The sequence below is a fragment of the Prunus avium genome, chromosome 7 (genome assembly GCF_965620075.1).
Source record: "Prunus avium chromosome 7, drPruAviu1.hap1.1, whole genome shotgun sequence".
Classification (NCBI taxonomy): domain Eukaryota; kingdom Viridiplantae; phylum Streptophyta; class Magnoliopsida; order Rosales; family Rosaceae; genus Prunus; species Prunus avium.
The window spans coordinates 37724073-37746060 of NC_142290.1; the positions used below are offsets into that span (position 1 = coordinate 37724073).

Here is a 21988-nt window from a genome sequence, read left to right on the forward strand (position 1 = left end):
ATGAAGGGGAGAAGAAAATCGCAGCGGTTTGGGAGAATTTTTACAGAGAAACAGAGAGAGAGAGAGAGAGAGAGAGAGAGAAATTTTTTGATTTTTTGATTTTTAATATTTTATTTATATTTTAATCAATTTAAAATTAAAAAATTAAAAAATGTGGGACCCACAATGCCACGTAGGCAGTTAACAGAGAAATCTAACAGAAACCCTAACAGCGGAACCACATTGCAAAAAATTTACAAACTAATGGTATGCGATTGTTAAAATTGAAAATACGGGGACTAACATGTCTTAAGGGTGTAAGTACAGGGTACTAAATTGTAATTAACCCTAATATATATACAATTTTTTTTAGCTCGGCCGATACATATTTAACTTTTCCACACACTAAATTCACTTGTAAATTTGACCCAAAAAATTTAAACTTTCATTTGTAAATCCCATGTTATATAGATTTCGAGAAAGAAACGTTACATTGATATATATAACCAGGGAATACAAAGATTTCTGCTTGACAACCTACTATCTAGTTTTCTCTCATTTAAATGCAATTGGACATTATCGAAGTGGACAAAAATAACATCTGAAAAACACTCCTAGCCATTTTTACATAGATAGGGAGGAATCTACTGTTCTTCCTCTCCTCTCTCATTCTCTCTTTCTCCTTTCTCCTCTCTTATTCTCTCTTTCTCCTTTCTCCTCTTTTTTCTCATTTTCAGTGATATTAGGTTTCCTCTTTTTGTGTTTGTTTTGTTATGATTTTCCTCCACCTATCACAGACGATTGCATCTCGGTGTCGAATCTCCACCACTATCATTTTCGTGATTTCTTTATGTTTGGAATAAGTCGCATAAACTCTTTGGGTTTTCTGTGTAGTTTTCACCTCTTTTTTTGAGAGAGTTTTATATATATTGTTATGGCTTGATTTTTTCAAGTTTTATCTCTTTTTGATTGTTATGAGTTTGCAATCTTAATTGGATGCATATGCCAGAGTTTCTTCAATCATGCATGATTGTTAATGGAGTAGCACAAAATTGTCTTAAATTTAATGTTAGATCGCTCCATTATTGTAATGGCTCTTTGTGGCTAATTTGCATTGGCCCTTTATGATTAGTTGTTTTTTTTATACTGAATTATGAATACAATCCCAACAAATTTCAACAACCAAAAAAAAGAAAGCACTGTATAGTGGCTGTTTGGGTTGCGTCCCTTTCCATGTCTCTTGGTCTAATAAACAGGCGTAAGACGACATTGCTGATTTTTGCCACTGCCCCCTACTTGTAAGATTATTAATAATATTGTTTATAAGGCCACTTCTGATATGTTCTAAAATATTATACACTACAGTCAATTGTTTGGTGCGGCGTATTATTTTGAAACATAAGTATTTTATTTTACTCCGTGATTTCCCGAGCTCTAATTCTTCGTTATTTCATTTTATTTACCAGTTTTTTTAAATTCTTCTTCTTCTTCTTCTTCTTCTTCTTTTTCAATGGCATACAATATTTATATTGACACTCCATCCATATGTATGTCACATCTTTAATAATCTAGGAGTCTCAGAGTGTAAGACACAATGATCATTAATAAACCAACCAAATTTGTCTTCCTATCTGAATATATATATGTATGTAACCATTTTTATTTTATTTTATTATAGAGAATCTCGACGGAACGAGAGAAATTTTATTGATAAAATAAAGAATTATAACGGGAGGACAAAACGTCGGACTCCGATTCAAAAAATCACATAATAGAGCGTCCTAAATAAAATTAAGGACACCTCAAACCAAATAAAGCTATCCACGTTATATAGACGAAATAACCATCCAATTTATATTCGATTAAATTTCACTACTACATGCATGTACTTAATTAATCAATTTACAATCTGTGTACCCTTTTGATTGTCTATCCTATATCTATGCATTTAAGACTTGAGAGGGGAAAATAAATGATGAAAATTACTGTACAATATGATACGAACAGCATGGATAGAGATCTTCATATCGTTACATTATGCACAAACGAAAGAACAATAAGAATCAAACAACATTGTGCCATGTGGAGCCCCATATCCGTGGACGACTGACTATATTATTATTAGTGGGAATAATAATCTGCCAGCCAAATGGAACTTGAAAAGTCATTTGTGCTCATAAATTAATTGGAGAACCTTTTTAAGTACAAATTATCAGACAAACTTTCTTGAAAGCTGTGTACATAAATTTTCACTTTAACAAGTCTTCTTTTTTTGTCGAAGCTGAGTGCACCTTAGAGCATCCACAATGGGTAGGTGTATTTTCAGGGGTGTAAAGCCATTTTTACATCCCTTTTATACCTTTGGGGTTGTAAATATGATTTTTGCTCTAGTGACAAATATGTATAATTGATTTCTTTCACCTTTTCTGCTGTAGGTCCCACTTTTGTCTACTTTTTCGCACATTTTCTCATGTAGGTCCAACCTGCAAGAGATGTAAAAAAAGATGTACATGTGCATCTAAATTTACATTTCATGGTGGTGATGCAAATTTACACTTGTTTACACCTCTCCATTGCGGGTGATTTCGATAACAAATGGTGTATATTTAACATACATCTCATTATACACCCTCTCACTGTGGATGCTCTTAGAGCACTTCCACCCATTTGTCATGACAAAGGGCAAGAGCAAGGCAATGACTATTACTATTCACATAAATAGTGGTAGCCCTTGCAAAAGGCTTGTGGTGTTTTCATCCATTGCCATGGCAACTCAAGGGCAACTACTATTCACATGAGATGTGAGGAGATGAATTTTTATAGAATTTTAGTATGGGAAGTGAAGAATATGACTAAGTATTTATTTAAAAAAATTCTAAAATTCTTAGTCTTTTTTCAGAATCTTTTTTTTCAAATTATTTTATTTAAAAAATTTCGTTACTGACATCAACAAATCCAAGCAATAGCCCAGACTATTCTTGACTTCAGGCCACAAGCTACCCGGGCTGCTGAAGCCTGTTGGAACGTGAAAATGGGGGTTGAGCCCCCTCCTGCCTTGGCTAAGGCTGGCTGCTTGAAGTGCTCTTATATGAAGAGGAAAGCCTTGAGATTTTATGTACAATTAATTTATTAATAGGGTTGCAGACCCTCAATGTCAGTACGTACCCTACTCTACATCTCATATAGGCTTAAAATGCTTCTTCTCTTTTGAGCAAATAAATAATAAATAAACAAGTAGCTAGCAGCACTACATTCATTCAGGCATCTTTAAGAAATTGTTGGATATAGATCATCCAGCAACTAGTAAGGTGTGGGTGCATTTCTTCGTCTTTCTCTGAATCCCTCACGTGGAGTGTTGTTTTGTTACGACTGATGGAGTGGAGGGGGTTTGCATTTGAAGGCTTAGTAGACATATAAATAGACCAAAACCTGATGATGCTCTCTCCTTCCCTTCTGGAAAATGACAATTGAGTTGCAGTATCGTGAAGAAAATGCAACATCCATACCTAGCCATTGCGCTTCATGTGAATGATGTTTCCCCATATCCATACACATCACTCCAAACTTCCTTTTTGTCCTCCACAATTTCCCCCATTTCTATCTACGAGTAGAGGTGCTTAGACTACTGGGCTTGGGCCTCAATGTTCCGCTACAACTTTCATCCCAACCGACCGACACCCTCCCAAGAAGAATCATTTCTTCAAAGTATAAATATATTTTATGGATTAGGTGGCAAGCGGAAAATAAATAATGAATAAACAAAAAGGTGTGCCTACTTTTCCAGACTGATTGAACTTGTCCCCAAAGTCTTTTTTCAAGAAAATAAAAAATTCAATTCCTTTCGTTGTCCTCTCTTGTAAATTTATCTATTTATTTTATTTATATTATGCGAAGGCAAAAATGTAATAATGCACAAAAAACAGATTCAAACAAGCAAAAGTGTAGAGGATAAGGCAGTTTATGGATAACCTGAATTCTGTGTCGTTTATTACAATTTAGATGTCGCAGCCAGAAGTCAATCGCTCGAATTCGCACCTTAAAAAGGGAAACCAGGCCCCCCGCCACATGTCTTAAACCTAAGTCAATCCGACAACACATAATAACCAAATATGGTAATTTCATTTTTACACTTAATTATAATTTCAAATTTATCATTAGCACTCTTTGCATTTAACTTCGATCCTTTAACATATATGAGTAACAAACTGGTTGGTCAAATTTATAATTCATTTTATATTATCTTTTTCTTTTTGGGCAATTACTATTTTTATTAAATTACACGGATTATCATCCCCAAAGATTTTTATTTCTTCAATTTATTAACTGACTTTCCAAATGCTGGATATTCTTTAATTAGATGCCTACAGAGACATACCATTTTTGAAATTCAAAATGCCTCTCTTGTCCACCCTAGTGATTGTATGGTTGTAAATCCAAAGTAATCGCCAAGACGACCGTCACAAGCCCCAGCGGTGACTCACAGTCATCCCAAGTCAAAACTAACCAATTTCCCCAGGCACAATCTAAGCCGTTCATAAACTCCCATCTGTGACACGTGTCGCTTCACTATCTTACCGTGACGATTCCCAAATACCCAGCACCAAAATCACAGACCAGCTCTCGAACTCTTTGGGTTAGAGAGAGAAACAGAAGCACAAATGCCCTGATTCAACAACGTGTCTGTTATAGTTGCCTCTGTTCATATTCAGTTAGCCCTCTTTTCCCCTTCATCGATTTCAAAGCCTTCAAATTTTGCAGAGAAAGTAAGCAACTTCTCTCTAGCTTACTGCTTGTCGCATTTTTTTTTTCCTTTTTTTTTTCTTTCTAATAAATATTTTATTATGTACTCTGCTTATTAAATTCACGAGTTGTTTTTTAGGGAGTTGAATTTCGTTGAATTTTGGTAGGTGAGAGTGAAATGGCAAGCTCAGTGGAGAAGGAGGGTGAGGAGGTTGTGTCCTTAGAACTACCAGCTCCTTCGGGTTGGGTTAAGAAGGTTTATTCTTTGCTTTCTCTCTCTCTCTCTCTCTCTGTTTTGCTTGGCCCTTTTAAGTTTTCCGAGCCATCAAATTTTCAATTCTTTTGTTGCCATATTACTTATATTCCTGTTTATTTGGGGAAATTTCATTTGAGTTTGCCTGCTTTTGTGATTTAGTGACTTTTGCTGGTAAAATTTGATGATGTGTTAATGGTTCTTATTTAGGGTTTGTTGCTGTTCCTCATTTTGTGTTGAATTTCAGTAATTATGCTTAAGCTTCTGAGGCTTTTGTGTATAGTTTGTTAGGTTAAACTGTGTCGGTTGGTCAGGTAGGGTTTGGGGGGGAAACGCTCTCATATTTTGGGCATTGTTGTACTTGTTTCATGGAACTCAGCTTGTAACTCATGTATGGTTTTCTGCATTTTCATATATCTGTGGATTTGGGGTTTTTGTTTTTGTGAAGTGCAGTTTGGAATGTGGACTTTTGAATAAAAGTGGGGCAATTACAATCTCAGTGATTTCATTTGGGGATAATTCCCTTCCTCAATACATTGCTGATAATTTTTTTTTTCAATTATTTTTCTTATTTATAATTCTTACTTTTAAGCATGTGATCTCTTTTATGGTATGGCTGGCAAATGAACATGCTAGGCGAACATGACTGGGTCTATGGAAAGTGTAAATGACTCTTTTACCTTGATTGACCTGCTTCCACTTAACAAGAAAATCAAACGGGTCAGTTTTATGTTGTTAGAACTGATTGAGCAATGGGAATATAGGTTGTGTGCAATTATGGATCGGTTTTATTCAGATATATTTGTTGGATTAGATTTCCAGCTTTCATATTTAAGTTTCCTCAGTTGCATTACTTAGAAACTTTAGTGAGCTACACCAATGAACTATTAGGTCTCTGTGCTTGTTGATTTCATTAGGTGCATGAGCACTGTCCTTTATCTCATAAGTGCAGTTTCAGTATCTTCCAACCATGGTGCAATAATTCATATCTTATTTGATTTCCACGTACTTTTTTTTAATTTAATTGAGGTTACTAATAGTTAAAGCAATTTTCAAATCTATATTCCTCTCGTTGTGTGTTTTTTTCTTCCAGTTTTTGAAGTCAATATAACATGCTGAGGTTGGTCTTTGCAACATGCAGTTTCTGCCCAAGCAAAGTGGAACTCCTAAGAAAAATGAGATCGTATTTACAGCTCCAACGGGAGAGGAGATCACCAACAAAAGACAGTTGGAACAGTACCTGAAAGCACACCCTGGGGGTCCTGCAGTATCAGAATTTGATTGGAGCACTGGTGAGACACCAAGGAGATCAGCAAGGATTAGTGAGAAGGCCAAAGCAACTCCACCACCGGAAGGTGAGCCCCCAAAGAAGCGAAGCAGAAAATCAACTTCGGCGAAGAAGGACAGCAAAGAAAAGCAAGCTGGTCCTGAAGGAGCTGAGGAGACAAAAATTAGTGATGTGCAAGCTGCTGAAAAAGCTGGGAAGGTTGAAGATACTGAGATGGAAAAGGATGATGTGAAGGAAAACCAAGATGAGGAAAAAGCACCAGTTGCAGATACCAAGACAGAAGTAGCTCAACCTGAAGAAACAAAAGTTGAACAAGAAGCTAACGTACCTGGCGATGCTGAAGAGTGCAAGAAAACTAGCGAAGCAGATCCAGAAGATTCAAAAGCATCCATTGATGGGAAGGAAGTTGAAGGTTCTGGTTTTGGAAAACAAACCGAAAAAGAAAATGCAGAAGGGGAAAAAGTAGAAGAGAAGGGCGAGCAACCACAGGTTGAGGTAGGGAAAGAGGAAGAGACAGGGGATCAGGGCAAAGCCGAAATTGCTATTGTTGTTGAGGACAAACATGAAGTAGAAGGAGAAGAAAAAGAGAAACATAATGAAGTTGCTATTGAAACTGAAGTAGAAATCGAGGAGAAAGAAGCAGCAAAAGGGAACACTGAGGGAAAAAATAGTTCAGGTGTTCGTGAAGCGGGCAAGAAGGTTGAAGGAGAAGTGATTGAGAATGGCGGCCCAGGCAATGAAGCTTGATGGTTTGCTGAATGGCACCGGTTTCTCGTCCAGCATTCTGACCCTTTCACATTTCTGAGAAAATCATTAGTTTCAGTGTTGTTAATTTTAGCTATCTGATTGTTCATTGAAGCATCCGTCTATAGGATCATTAGATTAGGCCTATAATGTACCATCCTTTTGTTGTACTAGAGAGAATGTAGCTGTCAGTGACCTCTGTAACATTATGTTGTAAAATACTGGTGATGTAATACTATTATGCAGCCCTGTATTATTGTAGTGATGTTAAGAACTCGTTTCACTTTTGAAGCTCATGCTTGAGATGACCTGATCTAGCTGCAGTTAATATTGAATGTTGATTTTGCCGGATGGTCGGTGGGTTAACAATCATAAAATGCTGAAACATCCATAGCTGTGGGTTGCCCAATACATACAAAAGTGAAAAGTTACATTAATTCAATTCAATGTGTAAAGAACAATGAAATCGAAATTTGTAGTGTGTTTAGTGAAGACTGTAGCCGAAACTCAACGGAGACCGTTGAACTCAAATTGCACCAATAAAATAAAACCAGAGAATTCATGGAACTAATAGTTTTCCTCGCATACAAATAAAAAAGAAGTGCAGGGATCATCTTGTTGTCTGTTTAAAGTCCCTTAAGCTGGTCAATAAGCCCGGTTAATGATGTCCATTTCTCAATTGCGTTGGCAGAAGACACAAAAGCGAGTTTGGAGGAATCTATATCATTCCGAGTAACTGCATAAAACCACAAGAAAAATGGTTTTCAAATATGCAAGAAAAAAGTATGTTTATTATGTAATTTGAACTAAATGTTGATGATCTTCCAGTCAGATATTGGACCGTTTTCTGTAATATACTGTAATCTCCTTGAATCATTTACAGTGATGAGAGTTAATAACAACCCACCTGATGATATCAATGAAGCCAAGGATGAATTGAAAGTATCCACCTCAGTCTTCTCTTCAGGACTAGAGCTTAGCTGTTGAGAAGGTACACAGAACAGAAGAAAAAAAAAAAACGAAGTCAGAAAGCTATGCAATATATGCCAACATAACAAATAGCAGAAGCAATAACTCTTCATGGAAATTCTTCATTCTGAAATCAAGAATCTAAACGCGCAATGTATGTTATAAGTTTTGATGGTTGAGGTTTTCTGTGACAAGCCACATTGCTTGCTTATAAGAAACTATCTAGAACATTGTGTGCTAATCTTATTCTTATAAACCAGCAGGATGACCTTATTCAAAGCAATATTGGCCTTCTGAACCCAATCTGTATCTGTGCTGGCCCCAAGAACTGAACTAGCTGTTGGCAAATCGTTGCTTTCAATGGCTTGGCCTGCTTTGCTCAGCCTGTACACCAGTTCCTGCAGATATCCTGCAGTGCAACATATCAAATTATTGTCGTCAGGGAAGCATCATGGTGGCTGAATTTGAGAAGATCATGTCAACAAGACCAAATAATCAGTTTCTCATAAAACCATCGAATTACACACACGCTGATTTGTTTTGTGTTATTTAGTTTCAATAATTAGAAAAACGAAAGCAAAGCCGTCTCAAGACTGAACTACTCCAATTTGAATGCCAAAATGTACTAGAAACTTAGAAACAATGTAGCACACACAGAGCAGCTCTTTAATTCACCACTGTTTTTTTGCCATTATCACGTGGGAATCAGGCAAAATGCCGCCTTCCCAGCACTTTAAAATTGATTGTTTTCGTCCAATTCCGAAAGGTAGATTGCTATCCAACATGCGTACCTAAAATCAGACCCCCACAAACATACCCTTCTAAACTGACAGACAGAAGCCTTATTAAATAAAAAAAACATAGGGCTTCTATGACCTTTCAAGCTGAAGCCTCAAAACCTAAACTAGAAAACATTATCACTTGTGAACAAAACTTGTAAACGAATTTTTCATCAGAAAAGATAATTCTGCTACCTATTCTATCACTGGGAATTGATAAGTTTTGTTGAAATTCAATTAAACATGCAGAAAACATGAAGAATTTTGTGATCGATCTTGAAGTGAATGGAACACAAGTCAATTAAATAAAGGGAGAAAACCTGTTTCTTTTTTGGCTGAGCTGATAACTCCCTGTCTTTCAAGCCTCTTCTTTCTGTCCCTTTTAACCTTTTCCAAGAGCTCCTCATCATCATCAGCTTCAAGAATTGCTGCATTAGAACTGGAGCAGTCTTTACCAACCAATGAGAAGACAAAGCTAGTGACAAAGCAGATAGAAAGGCTTCTTTTGGTCAGAATTGGAGAAGCTGATTGTGGTGGCTCACTCAGGGCCTTGCAAACAGCCAATGGTCTCTTGGCATTTCGATTTTGGAAACAAACTAATGTTGGTATTGTCAATGAAGAAGAAACAGCAGAAGATGGAGAAGAGGACAGAGTTGAAGGGAGGAAGGTGTATGCAGTAGAGAGAATGGCTGTGGCCATTTCTTTCCTTCTTTCTTTTCTTTTCTTTTTTGTTTTTCTTTGATTCTTTTACCTTATTTTCTGGTATTTTTTGGTGGGAAAATTCAGAGGTATTGAATTGACATGTTAGAACTTTTGAGATAAGGTTGCAGGATTCTGTCATCTGATCCAGTAATTTTTCCTAATGATCAAGGGTATTATGGTAATCTGGAAAAAAAATTGATGAACTTTCTAACGCTCATGTCAGGTGGAAAAATTTGGACCTTACAATTTAGAATTTACAAAGAGCTGGATGATTGATTAATTGAGTAAATAGAATCGAAATCATCCTGCGGCCACCTCTGAAGCGAGTAACACTGCGGTTAAGCAAACGCGGGGAATTGCACAGACATAGTTCAGTCAAACGTGTCATCCTCCTATTCACGAATTTTGAGTAGAATTATGAGTGGACAAAGTAAATTCCAAACCAAACAAACTTATGAAACCCAAAGTCAAAGTGAGCAACAGGGTAACTCGATAAAACCGCCAAAACGACCAAAACCCCCAAAACCCCAACTCTCTTCTGATCCTCAGAAAACAACCCCAACTCGGTAATGAAAGAAAAAGCGTAAAGAGTATTACTCATAAACTTCTCTCATGGCTTGCCTGAAGAAGAAGAAGCACAGCAGCACTGCATTCAAGTGTTTGTATTTGTCGGTTTTGCTCTTTGTTTGGGATCTTTGCCAAAGATTGAATCTTTTATTGCTGGGTTCTGTTCCGAGGCCATGAGTAAAGCTTCTTGTTCTTTGCTCAGTTTGTTCACGTCTTCTTGGTCTTCTCCCTTCTAATTGGTACCTTTCTATTTTGCTTTTGCTTCTTAGATTGTTGTCATTGCATTGATTTTTGGAGTTGGGTTTTCAGTTTCAACTGCTGTGTCTGCTTGAATTTGATGAATTGGATGGTTATAGCAGTGTATATCTATGTGATTGTTTCTAGTGCAAAGTTGCTTTCTTTTGGCAATTGGGTTTAGATATTTTAGTGGTTCTTGACTTAGATTGCTCGATGATAGCATCACATTGTATTGGTTAGTGTTAAAATCTATACAATCAAACTGGGTTCTGTAGAATCTATACATGTGCTTGAGCTTGAATGGAGTACATTTCTTTTCTGGTTGAGACTGGAGTAAGTTATGTTAATTTTAGTGTAAAATATGGCACTTATAATCTTGCCCCGTGTTGTCTTTCATTACCAAGTACATGAACAAATGGTTGATGTTTGTGTTCTTTCCCAGCCTCTGTGGCGGTGCAAGCATTCACCGGAACCTATGGAATAAATTATGGAAGAATTGCAGATAACATCCCTTCACCTGATAAAGTTGTTGCTCTGATCAGGGCAGCAAAGATGAAGAATATGAGGAAATATGATGCTGATCATGATGTCATCAAGGCTTTCAGAGGGACAGGGCTTGAATTAGTGGTGGTGGCACTTCTAAAGGGATACCTGCAAGCCATGAGTGCCAATGAGGATCAAGCAATGAATTGGGTTAAAGAAAATGTGCAGGCGTTCCTTCCTGATACACTCATCCGTGGGATTTGTGTGGACAATGAAGTATTACGTGTGGCTGAATTTGAATTGTGGGGAGCTCTTTTGGGTGCAGTTAAAAACATCTACAAGGCAGTAAAGAAGGTACAATTAGCTGATTTAGTTCAGATTACCACTCTACATGCTCAGGCTGTTTTTGTTCGTTCCTGCACATTTGAAGAGACTGTTAAGCAGAAATACATGAAGCCATTTTTGGAGCTCTTTGCGGAAATCGGGTCTCTCTTCTGTTTAAATGCTTCCCCTTTCCTTGTCTACATGGCTGATCCAGCAAACAGTGATATAAATTATTCTCATTTCGAGTCCAAATACTAAACTTCACTATGACAACATGCTTGACGCTCAGATTGATGCAGCATTGGAAGATGGCAATGAAACTGCAGCCACCGTAAATAATGTAAGGATATATAATTATAATCTACGTAGAAGGCTAGCAAAGGAGAAAGGGACCCCTCTTCGGCCAAAACTTGCAGCGAAGACATACATCTTCGCCACATTTAATGAGGACTTGAAACCTGGGCCAACTTCGGAGAGAAATTATGGACTGTTCAAGGTTGATGGGACCATTTGCATATGACGTTGGGTTTCATGGACTTGTATCATCAACTGCAAATTCATCTTCTGCAGATTTGTCATTTCCAGAGTCAATATTTGCAGATTCAGTATCTGGAGAGTCAATATCTGCAAATTCATCATCTGAATATTCGTTGCTTTTATCTTTAAAGGTACAAGTTTCCTAAGCTTCCACAAACTAAGTCATTTGAATGCTTATTTGGGTTTGCATGATTTGTGTTCTTCCAAAACATAATTGATATTTGGTTGAAGAAACAATGAATAAACTTGAATCCCATTACATTGTCTTAGATTGTCATTGCAACGCTTTTATCTTGTTACCTGAATTAGTATATTATTCGAAGTGCTTTCTCATCTCATTGGTTTCTTTTTGTTCTGTTTCTTTATGTACACTGTTAGAACAGCATATTGGAGCTCAAGGTTGGTCTCGGTCGCAATACTTGATGTTACCAAGCTCTGCTGCAGCATTGCTTCTGCTTTTAAGATGATGCTTGAGCAAACCAGGCAACAGTAGAGAGAATTTCAGTGCTCATTTCTTTCTTCTTCTTTATTTTTTTATTTTTTTTATAATTAAAAAAATTCTTTTTACCTTATCGTCTGCTATTTTTGCTGGGGAAATTCAGAGGTACTGAATTAAAAAAGAGAAGCTGTAGTGCTACAATGTCCCCATCAATCCATATGCTAGACAGAGCCATCCAACATCATTTACTATCAAAACCAACTCAGCATTTGAAAATGGTTCATCAATTTTGCCCCCTATCATTATATGAATGAAAGGAACATTTTCCTTCTTTCTCAAGATTTAATACTCAAACCAGAACTTGTCCAACAATAGTCGACCCTTTCCCATCTCATCTCATCTCATCTTATCTCATACATCTACCACTTCCAAGCACAAGAAAATATTACTTCATTCAGCTGCAGTCATGTCCCTTTTTCTCAATTTATCTTTGCCTAAAACCAAATCCTTGTCTCAAAAGTTATTCCATAGCCAATAAAGGCAATCACACAGAGGTCAGCAAATGGGCTAGTGGTATCAAATTAGCAAGTTGCAGGTCTAAGTGATGCCCAATCAAACCCCAACTGATTAAATGTGGGATCCAAGTTTACCAATCCGAAATCAAAGGGAATGTTCAAATGGGCCCTTCCCTGGAAGGATTTCTCAGTTCTAAACTAGTACAAAGAAAAAGCCTCCATGCTCTATGGCCAATATTATAAATTCAACAACAAACAGTGGATGTAAAAGTAGATTCCCATATCAGTTGGTATGGCTAAAGGCTAAAGCAACTTCTTTTTCCTTTCTGTATTTATAACGATCTTTTCGATCGATCCATCACTTTTGTGATTTCACTTTTACTACCAGAATGGCCAAATTCATCTCTCTTTTTAAACCAGCTCAAAAGAGACAACCCTCTCATTCATCACCCACCCGTTAAACATCTCTCTGTGTGTGTGTGTGTGTGTGTGTGTGCAAATTATAGATATTTTCCTTAAAAAGTAGATCAAACATTACAAAGGAATCTCCACCACTTAATTTGTTTAGAGCTCAGCTTTTTCCACACTTGAGGTGCATATATTCCAACAAACAAAAGTGTCTTCTTCACCTCCACTGGGACTGAACTTTCGTCCCTTTGTAATTAACTGAGCTTAGTGGGATCATATAGCAACATACGCGTTTACTGCTTAAAATGGATTTTTAAATAATTAGAAAGAAAAAAGGTTATGAAAAACAAAACTCAAAAGACAAAGTGTTTGTTAAGGGAGGCTACCAAGTCTCTTGTCCTCTAAGTAAACCACCCTTTGCTTCTTTCCAGAACATCAGTTAGCTTTAATATATCAAATTAGCAGGCTGCATGTTTATAACTAATTAATATTGCCTCAGGCATTACAAACCTCTTTCCATTACCAAAACTTTATGAACTGGCGGGCAGACAATCTAAAAGAAACTGAATCCAAATTCAGTTACTCACACTTTAAATTTTTATTGGCCTCAGAAGAAAATACCCATAAAACGTATTATAGAAACGATTTTTGGATCGTATACGGTATTGCATTTCTAGTATGCAAGTCAAATGCATGTGAAGAATAATTGTGTGGAAGCAGAATATGGAATCAGGTTCTAATTGTCTTAAAACTTAAAAACAGAGCATAATTACAGTTTCCTTTTCAAAGGAAAACGAATACATAGTTAAGGCATAACTTGGAAATTGGCATCATTACAGTTTTCCAAGCCCACTGCATAGTTTGTCTTCCTTTTTCTAACTGTTCCTCTTCTCTATGATCGATTCATAAGGAAGGAGGAACAAAAGAAAGAAAGAAAAAAGGAAGGAAAACTTAACAATAATGGGAAAAAGTTTACTGAGAGATGACACTTTGAGTGTTTGACACATGGATTTTGCATTTGTATTTTTATGCCCAATCATTATAGCTTTGCCTATATCTTATATTCCTTGAGCAACCCAATATAATTTTTTTCTCTTATCTTGTGAAATAAGTTTTTTTGGTCTGAACTTGTGAAATAAGTAAAGACATATATATGAAGTATACATGGAGATTGTGATCCTTCAACTTCCATGATAAAACTTCTTCTTTTTTCATGCTCACTATGAAAATTTTGAGAGAAAGAAAACAAAAAACATGGATTTGGAAAGGAGTTTTGACAAGTCAGCAAATAAAAAAATGATTTTGTCTGATGGAATGGAAAAGGTACTTTTTAGGTTAAAAGTGAATGCTAATTACAAAGTAGGTCACACACAGATCAGTGTGTTTGCTTTGCTTGTTGTATACTTCATTTCTAAGAAAACACATTCTTGGCCTCACAATATTTGCATCATCATTTCTGAAAAATGGTTCTGTAATTCTCAACCTTTCTGAGAAATGGTGTTCAATTTTTTAATGCTTATATCATATGAGTCATATAGCAAAACTGAATAATGTTCTTCATTTTCTTCCCACGTGTATGGAGGAGACCCGTACCAAAGTAACTGGAAGGCAGCAATGCCGGACCAAAGGACAAGAGGAATGGTCCAAGGGGTTTCAATAGGACAAAAATTGTCCACGCGCGTTCTAAAAGAGAGGAAGATGACAAGACAATTTCTTAATGTCAAGCCCCTTAATTAATTACGTTGTTAATAAATTAGTGCTATCACGCATGTTGAAATTAGCTTAATCTCACTACATCCTTTTTCCGTGTTTTAATTTTCGGACACGTAAGAAAAAAGAAACTCAATATAATACTCCCATACGCCTCCCTAGCGAATGACGAAAAAGAAAGAAACGAAACTTAGTATCTCAAACATTATATTTGGAAGGATAAAACCCATTGTTGATTTCGTTGTGTGGTTCCTATTGTGGCCTGCTTTAACTTAACCTTGATAAAGAGCAAAGGACTAGTTTGCCCGATGCCAAACAACTCCTAGACCCACCCCATTGACCAAAACAATAATTCATCAAATTGGTGATTGATTTTGTTTAAATTCAATTATTTTCTCAGAAAGCTTCCACTTTTATTATTATTTATAATTGTTTTTTGTCCCTGATCAGGTTGCTGACGACCAAGGTCGGTGTTGTTGTTTGAGGAAGGGAAGGAGGAGAGGGTAATGGTTTAGTATTAATAAGAACTTTGCTAAAAGCAAGCGCGTGAGGTTTCTGCACAAAAATGAGCCAGGTTGTTTGAAACATGTCATCCTCCTATTGGCCAGTTGAGAAAAGAAAGTGGTCAAGTAAATTCCGCCCAAGCAAAGTGAAAGTCCAAAGTGGAAAAGAACTCAAAGAAATATATAAAAAAAGAACTTCGACCAATAAGAGCAAGAGCCGTAGGCGCACACACACTTTACATAAACAGTAAAGGCACAGAAAAACTCTATAAAACCAGCCAAACGCCCAAAACCCCAACTCCCTTTGATCCCTCACAACACAAAACGACAGCCAAAACCCGGTTTTGTTAATCTTCTCCTTCAATCACACTTTGCCTGACACAAAGTCGGCAACTTAAAAGAGAGCAGTGTCAATGAAAGAGACAGATTGAAAGGGGTGTTAGTCATTAATGTCTTATGGCATGCCTGAGGAAGAAGAAGCACTGCATTGAATTTGAAGGGTTTTTATTTGTCAGTTTGGCTCCTTGTTTGGTCCACCTCACCAACCCATATCGGGATCTTTGTCAAAAGTTGAAACCTTTGTCGGTTTTTATTCCGAGACCATGATGAAGAGCTTCTGGTTCTTTGCTCAGTTTCTTCACGTCTTCTTGGTCTTCTCCACTCTAATTGGTACCTTTCTTTTTTCTTTGATCAGATTGTTGTTATTCAATTGATTTGTGGAGTTGGGTTTTTATGGTTTTAATTTCTATCTGCTTGAATTTGTTGAATTGGATGGTTATAGAACAGTGTATATCTATTCTGTGTGATCATTTATAGTGGGTAGTTGGTTTCTTGAAGAAATTGGGTTTAGATATTTCAGTGGTTATTGATTTTGATTGCTCTGTGATAGTTTCATATTAACATTGGTCAATCTTGAGAATTGGGTATCTCTCTGTATCTGTTTTTAGGTGAGGATTGTTTGGCTTTCTCCTTCATTGGTTATCTGAAGTGTGTGTGTGTTTTTTTTCCTCAGTGAAAGAGATTTGACTGAAGTTTCTATGGCTCTCCGCCAGATGCTGTAGTCTTTTCTCTTTCTTTTTTGTTCTTCTCAAATAGAATAATCTGTTTTCTTTATTATACAGGTTTACAAAATTTTCCAGTTGATTACTCCTACTTTTCAAAGTGTACAGATGATACTACAGTCTTTTCAATGTATAGGAATCTTTGAAGATTAAAAATAAAACAAAATCTACTTGTTTATGGTTATTGGGTTTTATCACACGGTTTCATGAAAATTCAAAATGTTCAGTTTAATGATTCCATTTGAAGTGGTGTGCTTTCCTTGAATTGTATAAACAGAAGAGATCTGCCTCCCTTCCCATTAAAAAAAGAAGATGGAGAGCCTATTTTATGGTGGAATAAGCCCAAACTGGTTCTCTACCAATCTCTGTGCTTGGTTGACTGGAATAATTGCTATGCTAATTTGAGTGTAAAATATGGCACATAATATGTTGCCATTGTTTTTCATTACCACTTGAACAAATGGTTGATGGTGTTGTTTGTGTTCTTTCCCAGCCTCTGTGGCAGTACAAGCATTCACTGGAGCCTATGGAATAAATTATGGAAGAATTGCAGATAACATCCCTTCTCCTGATAAAGTTGCTACTCTTCTCAGAGCAGCAAAGATAAAGAATGTCAGGATATATGATGCTGATCACAGTGTTCTCAAGGCTTTTAGCGGGACTGGGCTTGATTTAGTGGTAGGACTTCCAAATGGATACCTGAAGGACATGAGTGCCAATGAGGACCATGCAATGGATTGGGTTAAAGAAAATGTGCAGGCATTCCTTCCTGAAACACGCATTCGTGGGATTGCTGTGGGCAATGAAGTGTTAGGTGGGACCGATTATGAATTGTGGGGAGCTCTTTTGGGCGCAGTTAAAAATATCTATAATGCAATAAAGGAGCTAGGATTAACTGATGTAGTTCAGATTACCACTGCCCATTCACAGGCTGTTTTTGCTAATTCCTTCCCTCCCTCTTCCTGTATATTCAGAGATAATGTTAAACAGCAATACATGAAGCCACTTTTGGAGTTCTTCTCAGAAATTGGGTCTCCTTTCTGTTTAAATGCTTACCCATTCCTTGCCTACATGAGTGATCCGGAGAACATTGATATTAATTATGCTCTTTTCCAGAAAACTCAGGGGATTTCTGATCCAAAGACTGACCTTCATTATGATAACATGCTTGATGCTCAGATTGATGCAGCCTATGCAGCATTGGAAGATGCTGGATTCAAAAAGATGGAAGTTATTATTACAGAGACAGGGTGGGCTTCACGTGGAGATGACAATGAAGCTGCAGCTACAGTAAATAATGCCAGGACATATAATTATAATCTACGTAAAAGGCTAGCAAAGAAAAAAGGGACCCCTCTCCGGCCAAAGTCCGTAGTGAAGGCATATATTTTTGCCATATTTAATGAGAACTTGAAACCGGGGCCAACTTCTGAGAGAAATTTTGGACTGTACAAGCCTGATGGGACCATTGCATATGACATTGGGTTTCATGGACTTGTATCATCATCTGCGGATTCGTTGCGCTTATCTTCGAAGGTACAAGTTTCCTTACCTCCCATGAACTAAGTTATCTGAATGCTAATTAATGTCTTGGAGATTGGATTTGCATGAATTGGAATTCTTGCTGAAAATAAAAGAAGTTTGTTTGAAGAAATAAAATGAATAAAATTGAATCCCATTACTTTATCTTAGAGTGTCATTGCTTGGTGTGCAGTGTCCAAACAAAAAGAATTCATTACCATTAGTTTCTTTTTGTTCTGTTTCTTTTACAGGATATTGGAGCTCGAGGCTGGTCTCGGTCGCAATACTTGATATTACCAATCTCTATGGCAGCAGCATTTCTTCTGTTTTTGAGATGATGATTGAGCAAACCAGGCGGCAGCGGCGGTCGGAGTTGATCACGTCTCATTCAAAAGTACAAACGTAACATTGATTTGAAAATTGTATGGTAGCAGCTAGCTATATTGCTTATTAAGTTTATCCATCAGAGGAAATGTATATCAGTTTTGCTTTTTCTACAACTCCTTTTGTTCTATTTATTCTCTCGTCTCATGATTTCCAACCACTGTTTTAAGGCTTCTTGGGGCGTCATATTTATAAATAAGAATAGAAAAGCTGTTTAAGGTATGTAGACAAAAATTTGTTTTTTTTTTTTCAAGATGTTGAAGCAATTGATTTTAGGATCAATGATGAAGGTAAACACGAATCTCCCAAGAAAGAACCATGTAACGTGAAAAATATCATAGAGAGAGAGAGATGAGTAAGTTGCTAGCTTGAGTAGACAAAAATACCCCTCCACGTGAAGGGGCACATATGTACAGTTCATGGACCAGTTTAAACTAAAGATTACCAAAGCTGAAATTTGGCCACAAAATCATGTCGGTCAATTGGATTACATGGATAACTTCCTTCCATTGTCTGTTGTTCTCACTCTTTTACCTCTAAAAACGGCGAGTCGTTCAACAACAAAAGGCAAACAAACAGTATTGCTTGCCACGACAGTATAGATATATACGCTTTTTGATCGTGCCGAGTCATATGTATAGTTTTTTTCCCTCAAAATTAAATAATCAAAATTAAATTCAATAGGATCAGCTGTCATTTTTTAGGTTTGTTTATATATATTAAATGGTTTATTTATATCATTAGTGCTAAGAATGGGTAATATAACTAAATATCTAATAAAAAAACTCAGGACATAAACATATAAAGTTGGCAACCAACGAATAAGTCATGGCATGGTAGGGGAGGGGATAATAAGAAGCTTCCTATTTCTTTTTCAGGGCATGCCACATCATCAATTTAATAGAAGATTAGACGGTCAAATTGACAGAATGTGTAAATTGATCGAAGCCCCAAATTTTAATATGCTTAAAAGGAGAATAGATACATTGGGTTTGTTGTACCATAGTATTAATAATATACGCAACTATTAATCTTATTGATCGGTCTGACAGAGATATTCTATAAACCAAATTTAACTTAATTTACCAATTCAAAGTCATTGTACTTCTTTCATTAAAAAAAAGAAGTCATTGTACTTCTTTCATTGAAACTTGTCAAGTGACGCACTGAGATCTGAGATGAAAATGAAAGTTGTTCTCAGTCTAACACTTAAAATACTGGTATTGCACTCTATCTCTATTAAAATAACATGAAATGGTGAAATTTAAAATTTACCCGAATACCATTCACATTCCTTGAGATGCCAAGCTGCCAAGAGATTCGACCCCATTGTGCATATGATTCTCGTTGACTATTGGAACATGTTTACAGTCATTGACTTTTGCTGCACATGGTGCTGTTCCTGCTGATGATGCCATTAGAGTATACAACTGTCCTATTGCAACATCTGACTAAACCAAATGGGGCATGAAATGCAAGGGCTCCTTCTCTGCATCTATATCTATATAAACATGTATATATTGTAAGAGAAGCAAGGCAAAGCACAAAACTACCAAATAGCAGTGGGGCAACCTGTGAACACTCATATCCCATATAGAATTAGGGATGGCGTCTAAACTAGTTAGTCGTAATGTGAGAGCTGCTGTTGTTGTAATTGTTATAGCAGCAGCAGCGGCATTGATCATAGAAAGAGCAGAAGCTGAAACACACACGGTAGGCGGCGCTTATGGCTGGACCAATACTCTTGCTCCCGAATTTTATACTTCCTGGGCTGCCAATCACACCTTCAAAGTTGGCGACATTCTAGGTAATTTACAATAGGAATTCAAATATTAATATCAGAGAGAGACACCAACTTATTAACATTTTAGGATCTTAATTAGTTTGTTTGTGTTTGTGTTTTGTTGTTGTTGTAGTGTTCGAATTCACCACCGGAGGACATGACGTAGCGAGACTTGGAAAGGAAGCTTTTGATGCGTGCAACAACACCGATCTGCTGAGCCTACCTGAAAACCAAGGACCCGCCAAATACAGCCTCAATCAAACTGGCGATTACTATTTCATCTGTGCTTTCCCTGGTCACTGTAGCCAGGGTCAAAAGTTAAGCATCAAAGTCACAGCCACTGGCCCTTCTGCCCCTGCCCCTGCTCCTCATTCTGAAACCCCCACAACTCCTACTGCTCATGCCCCTGCTCCTGCTCCTAATTCTGAACACCCCAAAACTCCTTCTCCTTCTCAAGCCAAGACTCCTTCTCCTTCTCCGTCTTCTCAAGCCGAGACTCCTCCTTCTGAGGCCACAACTCCTTCTTCGTCGCCACCAACCAAGGCAACCACAACAGCACCTCCTCCGTCCTCAGCCTCGTCTCTGGCTTCTGCTATTTCTACTATTTTCATGTCCATTGCCATTGCTCTTTTCTACCTCTTCTAGGCTAGAGTCCAACTACTCAGTCTTCTTTCGATCGGCCCTTAAGCTTTCCTTTGTTATTTAATGTTCATCAATGTGAGTTCAATGCTTCATGCTTTATTCTAGAGACTGCCAATCATGATCATCTTAATTAATCTGCTATTTTGTACTATTGAAATAAATTACTAAATACCCCTATATATAAAAATGAAAATCAAGAAAGTTTGACACATAAGTGTAACTGGATTTCAAAGATTTTTTTGTCCATGAGAGGATTTGTGTCCAACTATTACGATGACAGCTGATGATACACTATAAATATCAGAAAAATAGATAACAAAACAACCATCGTGTTACGTTTTAATCTCACTGATACAGAAATTATTTACCCTATACTTACACAGATACAATTTTTAGAAATTACATTAAGATTATGGCGAAAAATCTAATGCTGTTCAGTTTAGACATAAAAATCATACAACTTCATGAAGCAGATGCTGTATTTCTGAGGTGTCAGAGGCATTCTGGAACAAGATCCACGCAATCGGCCATTTCTTGTACAAAGATTTCAGTTGGTTCTAGGCATCCTCTCAACGTATCATGCCCGAGTTTGCCCTTTCATTATCTCCGAATCCGAAGATTTGTCCGTGGCTAGTGAGAGCAACAGTATGGCACAGCCCGGTGCTAATCTGAGAAACATGATGAGCTCTTAAGCTTTCAAACATGGTGGGCTCAAAATTTTATCAGATATTCCCCTATCTGGAAATCCAAGGCTACCAAACCCCATCCAACCACAACCATATACTGAATCAATGTCAGCCAGAACAAAGGTCTTCCGCTTTTTAGTACACACCTATTGAATACAATAACTGTGAGAAGTTCTACACAAACAGGGTAAAAAAGCAGAACAGATTTGATTCTTTTCAACAGCTATACAAATTTTGCAACACCAAAGGTTGTCCTTGTTCTGTAGTACCGCATCTATGCTCGTCGCCTGCAGAGACTTGAACCACATGAATGCCGTTTCTTTTAAATGTTTGGATTGCGCGTGGCTGGAACTCATCATGCTGCTCTCCGTGGACAAGACAGAAGTTAGAACCTGAAACAAGTTCTAGCTATTTAATGTTTAATTACATGTTGCAGGAAAATTAATTGTCATTTATAAGATAACAATGTGGATAAAAATTTACCTGCTTGCAAGGAAGTCCCTTCAATGCATCAACAAGCTTAGGCCTAAAAAATTGGCCGGTTTGTATCTTTATGCCTGCAACAAAATGATGAATTATCCCCACATGTGAAAACCTGTATCAGCAACCGGCATGGCATTATTGCATGACCATGGCAAGCAATGTATCAAATTGTGGGAGGCCAAGACTTGGACCGCGTGTGCTGGAGATGAAAAATTAATCCAGGTAAATGTTACACATTGCTTAGTCTCAGG

The 21988-nt window shown here is 37.1% G+C and overlaps 4 protein-coding genes and 2 pseudogenes across 7 annotated transcripts; 4 read left to right on the forward strand and 2 right to left on the reverse strand.

Annotated features, from left to right (window-relative positions):
• Nucleotides 1–4585: 4585 nt before the first annotated feature.
• On the forward strand, nt 4586–7295 carry LOC110759913 (uncharacterized). 3 transcript variants are annotated; one of them, XM_021962052.2, is made up of 3 exons: nt 4586–4742; nt 4859–4975; nt 6114–7295. In XM_021962052.2, exons 2-3 carry the CDS (start codon nt 4898–4900, stop codon nt 7005–7007), a joined length of 972 nt encoding a protein of 323 aa, XP_021817744.2. In that variant the 5' UTR covers nt 4586–4742; nt 4859–4897; the 3' UTR covers nt 7008–7295. The 3 variants fall into 3 exon arrangements, with proteins under 3 accessions (XP_021817744.2, XP_021817743.2, XP_088100326.1); XM_021962051.2 differs by having other exon boundaries at nt 4587–4742; nt 4887–4975; XM_088244200.1 differs by lacking the exon at nt 4586–4742 and having other exon boundaries at nt 4887–4975; nt 6066–7295.
• A 76-nt stretch (nt 7296–7371) lies between these two features.
• On the reverse strand, nt 7372–9545 carry LOC110759915 (chloroplast thylakoid lumen protein). The gene is made up of 4 exons (XM_021962055.2): nt 9073–9545; nt 8243–8382; nt 7912–7984; nt 7372–7740 (listed from the first exon to the last, which is right to left on the reverse strand). The coding sequence occupies exons 1-4, from the start codon at nt 9449–9451 to the stop codon at nt 7631–7633; spliced, it is 702 nt and encodes a 233-aa protein (XP_021817747.1). The 5' UTR covers nt 9452–9545; the 3' UTR covers nt 7372–7630.
• A 338-nt stretch (nt 9546–9883) lies between these two features.
• On the forward strand, nt 9884–12171 carry LOC110759948 (glucan endo-1,3-beta-glucosidase 14-like; annotated as a pseudogene). Its single transcript, XR_015837141.1, has 3 exons — nt 9884–10260; nt 10701–11733; nt 11986–12171. The product of XR_015837141.1 is annotated as a glucan endo-1,3-beta-glucosidase 14-like (transcript).
• A 3247-nt stretch (nt 12172–15418) lies between these two features.
• LOC110759959 (glucan endo-1,3-beta-glucosidase 14) lies at nt 15419–18300 on the forward strand. The gene is made up of 3 exons (XM_021962105.2): nt 15419–15846; nt 16732–17774; nt 18011–18300. The coding sequence occupies exons 1-3, from the start codon at nt 15780–15782 to the stop codon at nt 18095–18097; spliced, it is 1197 nt and encodes a 398-aa protein (XP_021817797.1). The 5' UTR covers nt 15419–15779; the 3' UTR covers nt 18098–18300.
• Nucleotides 18301–19700: 1400 nt separating this feature from the next.
• On the forward strand, nt 19701–20730 carry LOC110759973 (early nodulin-like protein 9). The gene is made up of 2 exons (XM_021962123.2): nt 19701–19950; nt 20060–20730. The coding sequence occupies exons 1-2, from the start codon at nt 19749–19751 to the stop codon at nt 20569–20571; spliced, it is 714 nt and encodes a 237-aa protein (XP_021817815.1). The 5' UTR covers nt 19701–19748; the 3' UTR covers nt 20572–20730.
• A 330-nt stretch (nt 20731–21060) lies between these two features.
• LOC110759908 (ultraviolet-B receptor UVR8-like) lies at nt 21061–21868 on the reverse strand (annotated as a pseudogene).
• Nucleotides 21869–21988: the final 120 nt, after the last annotated feature.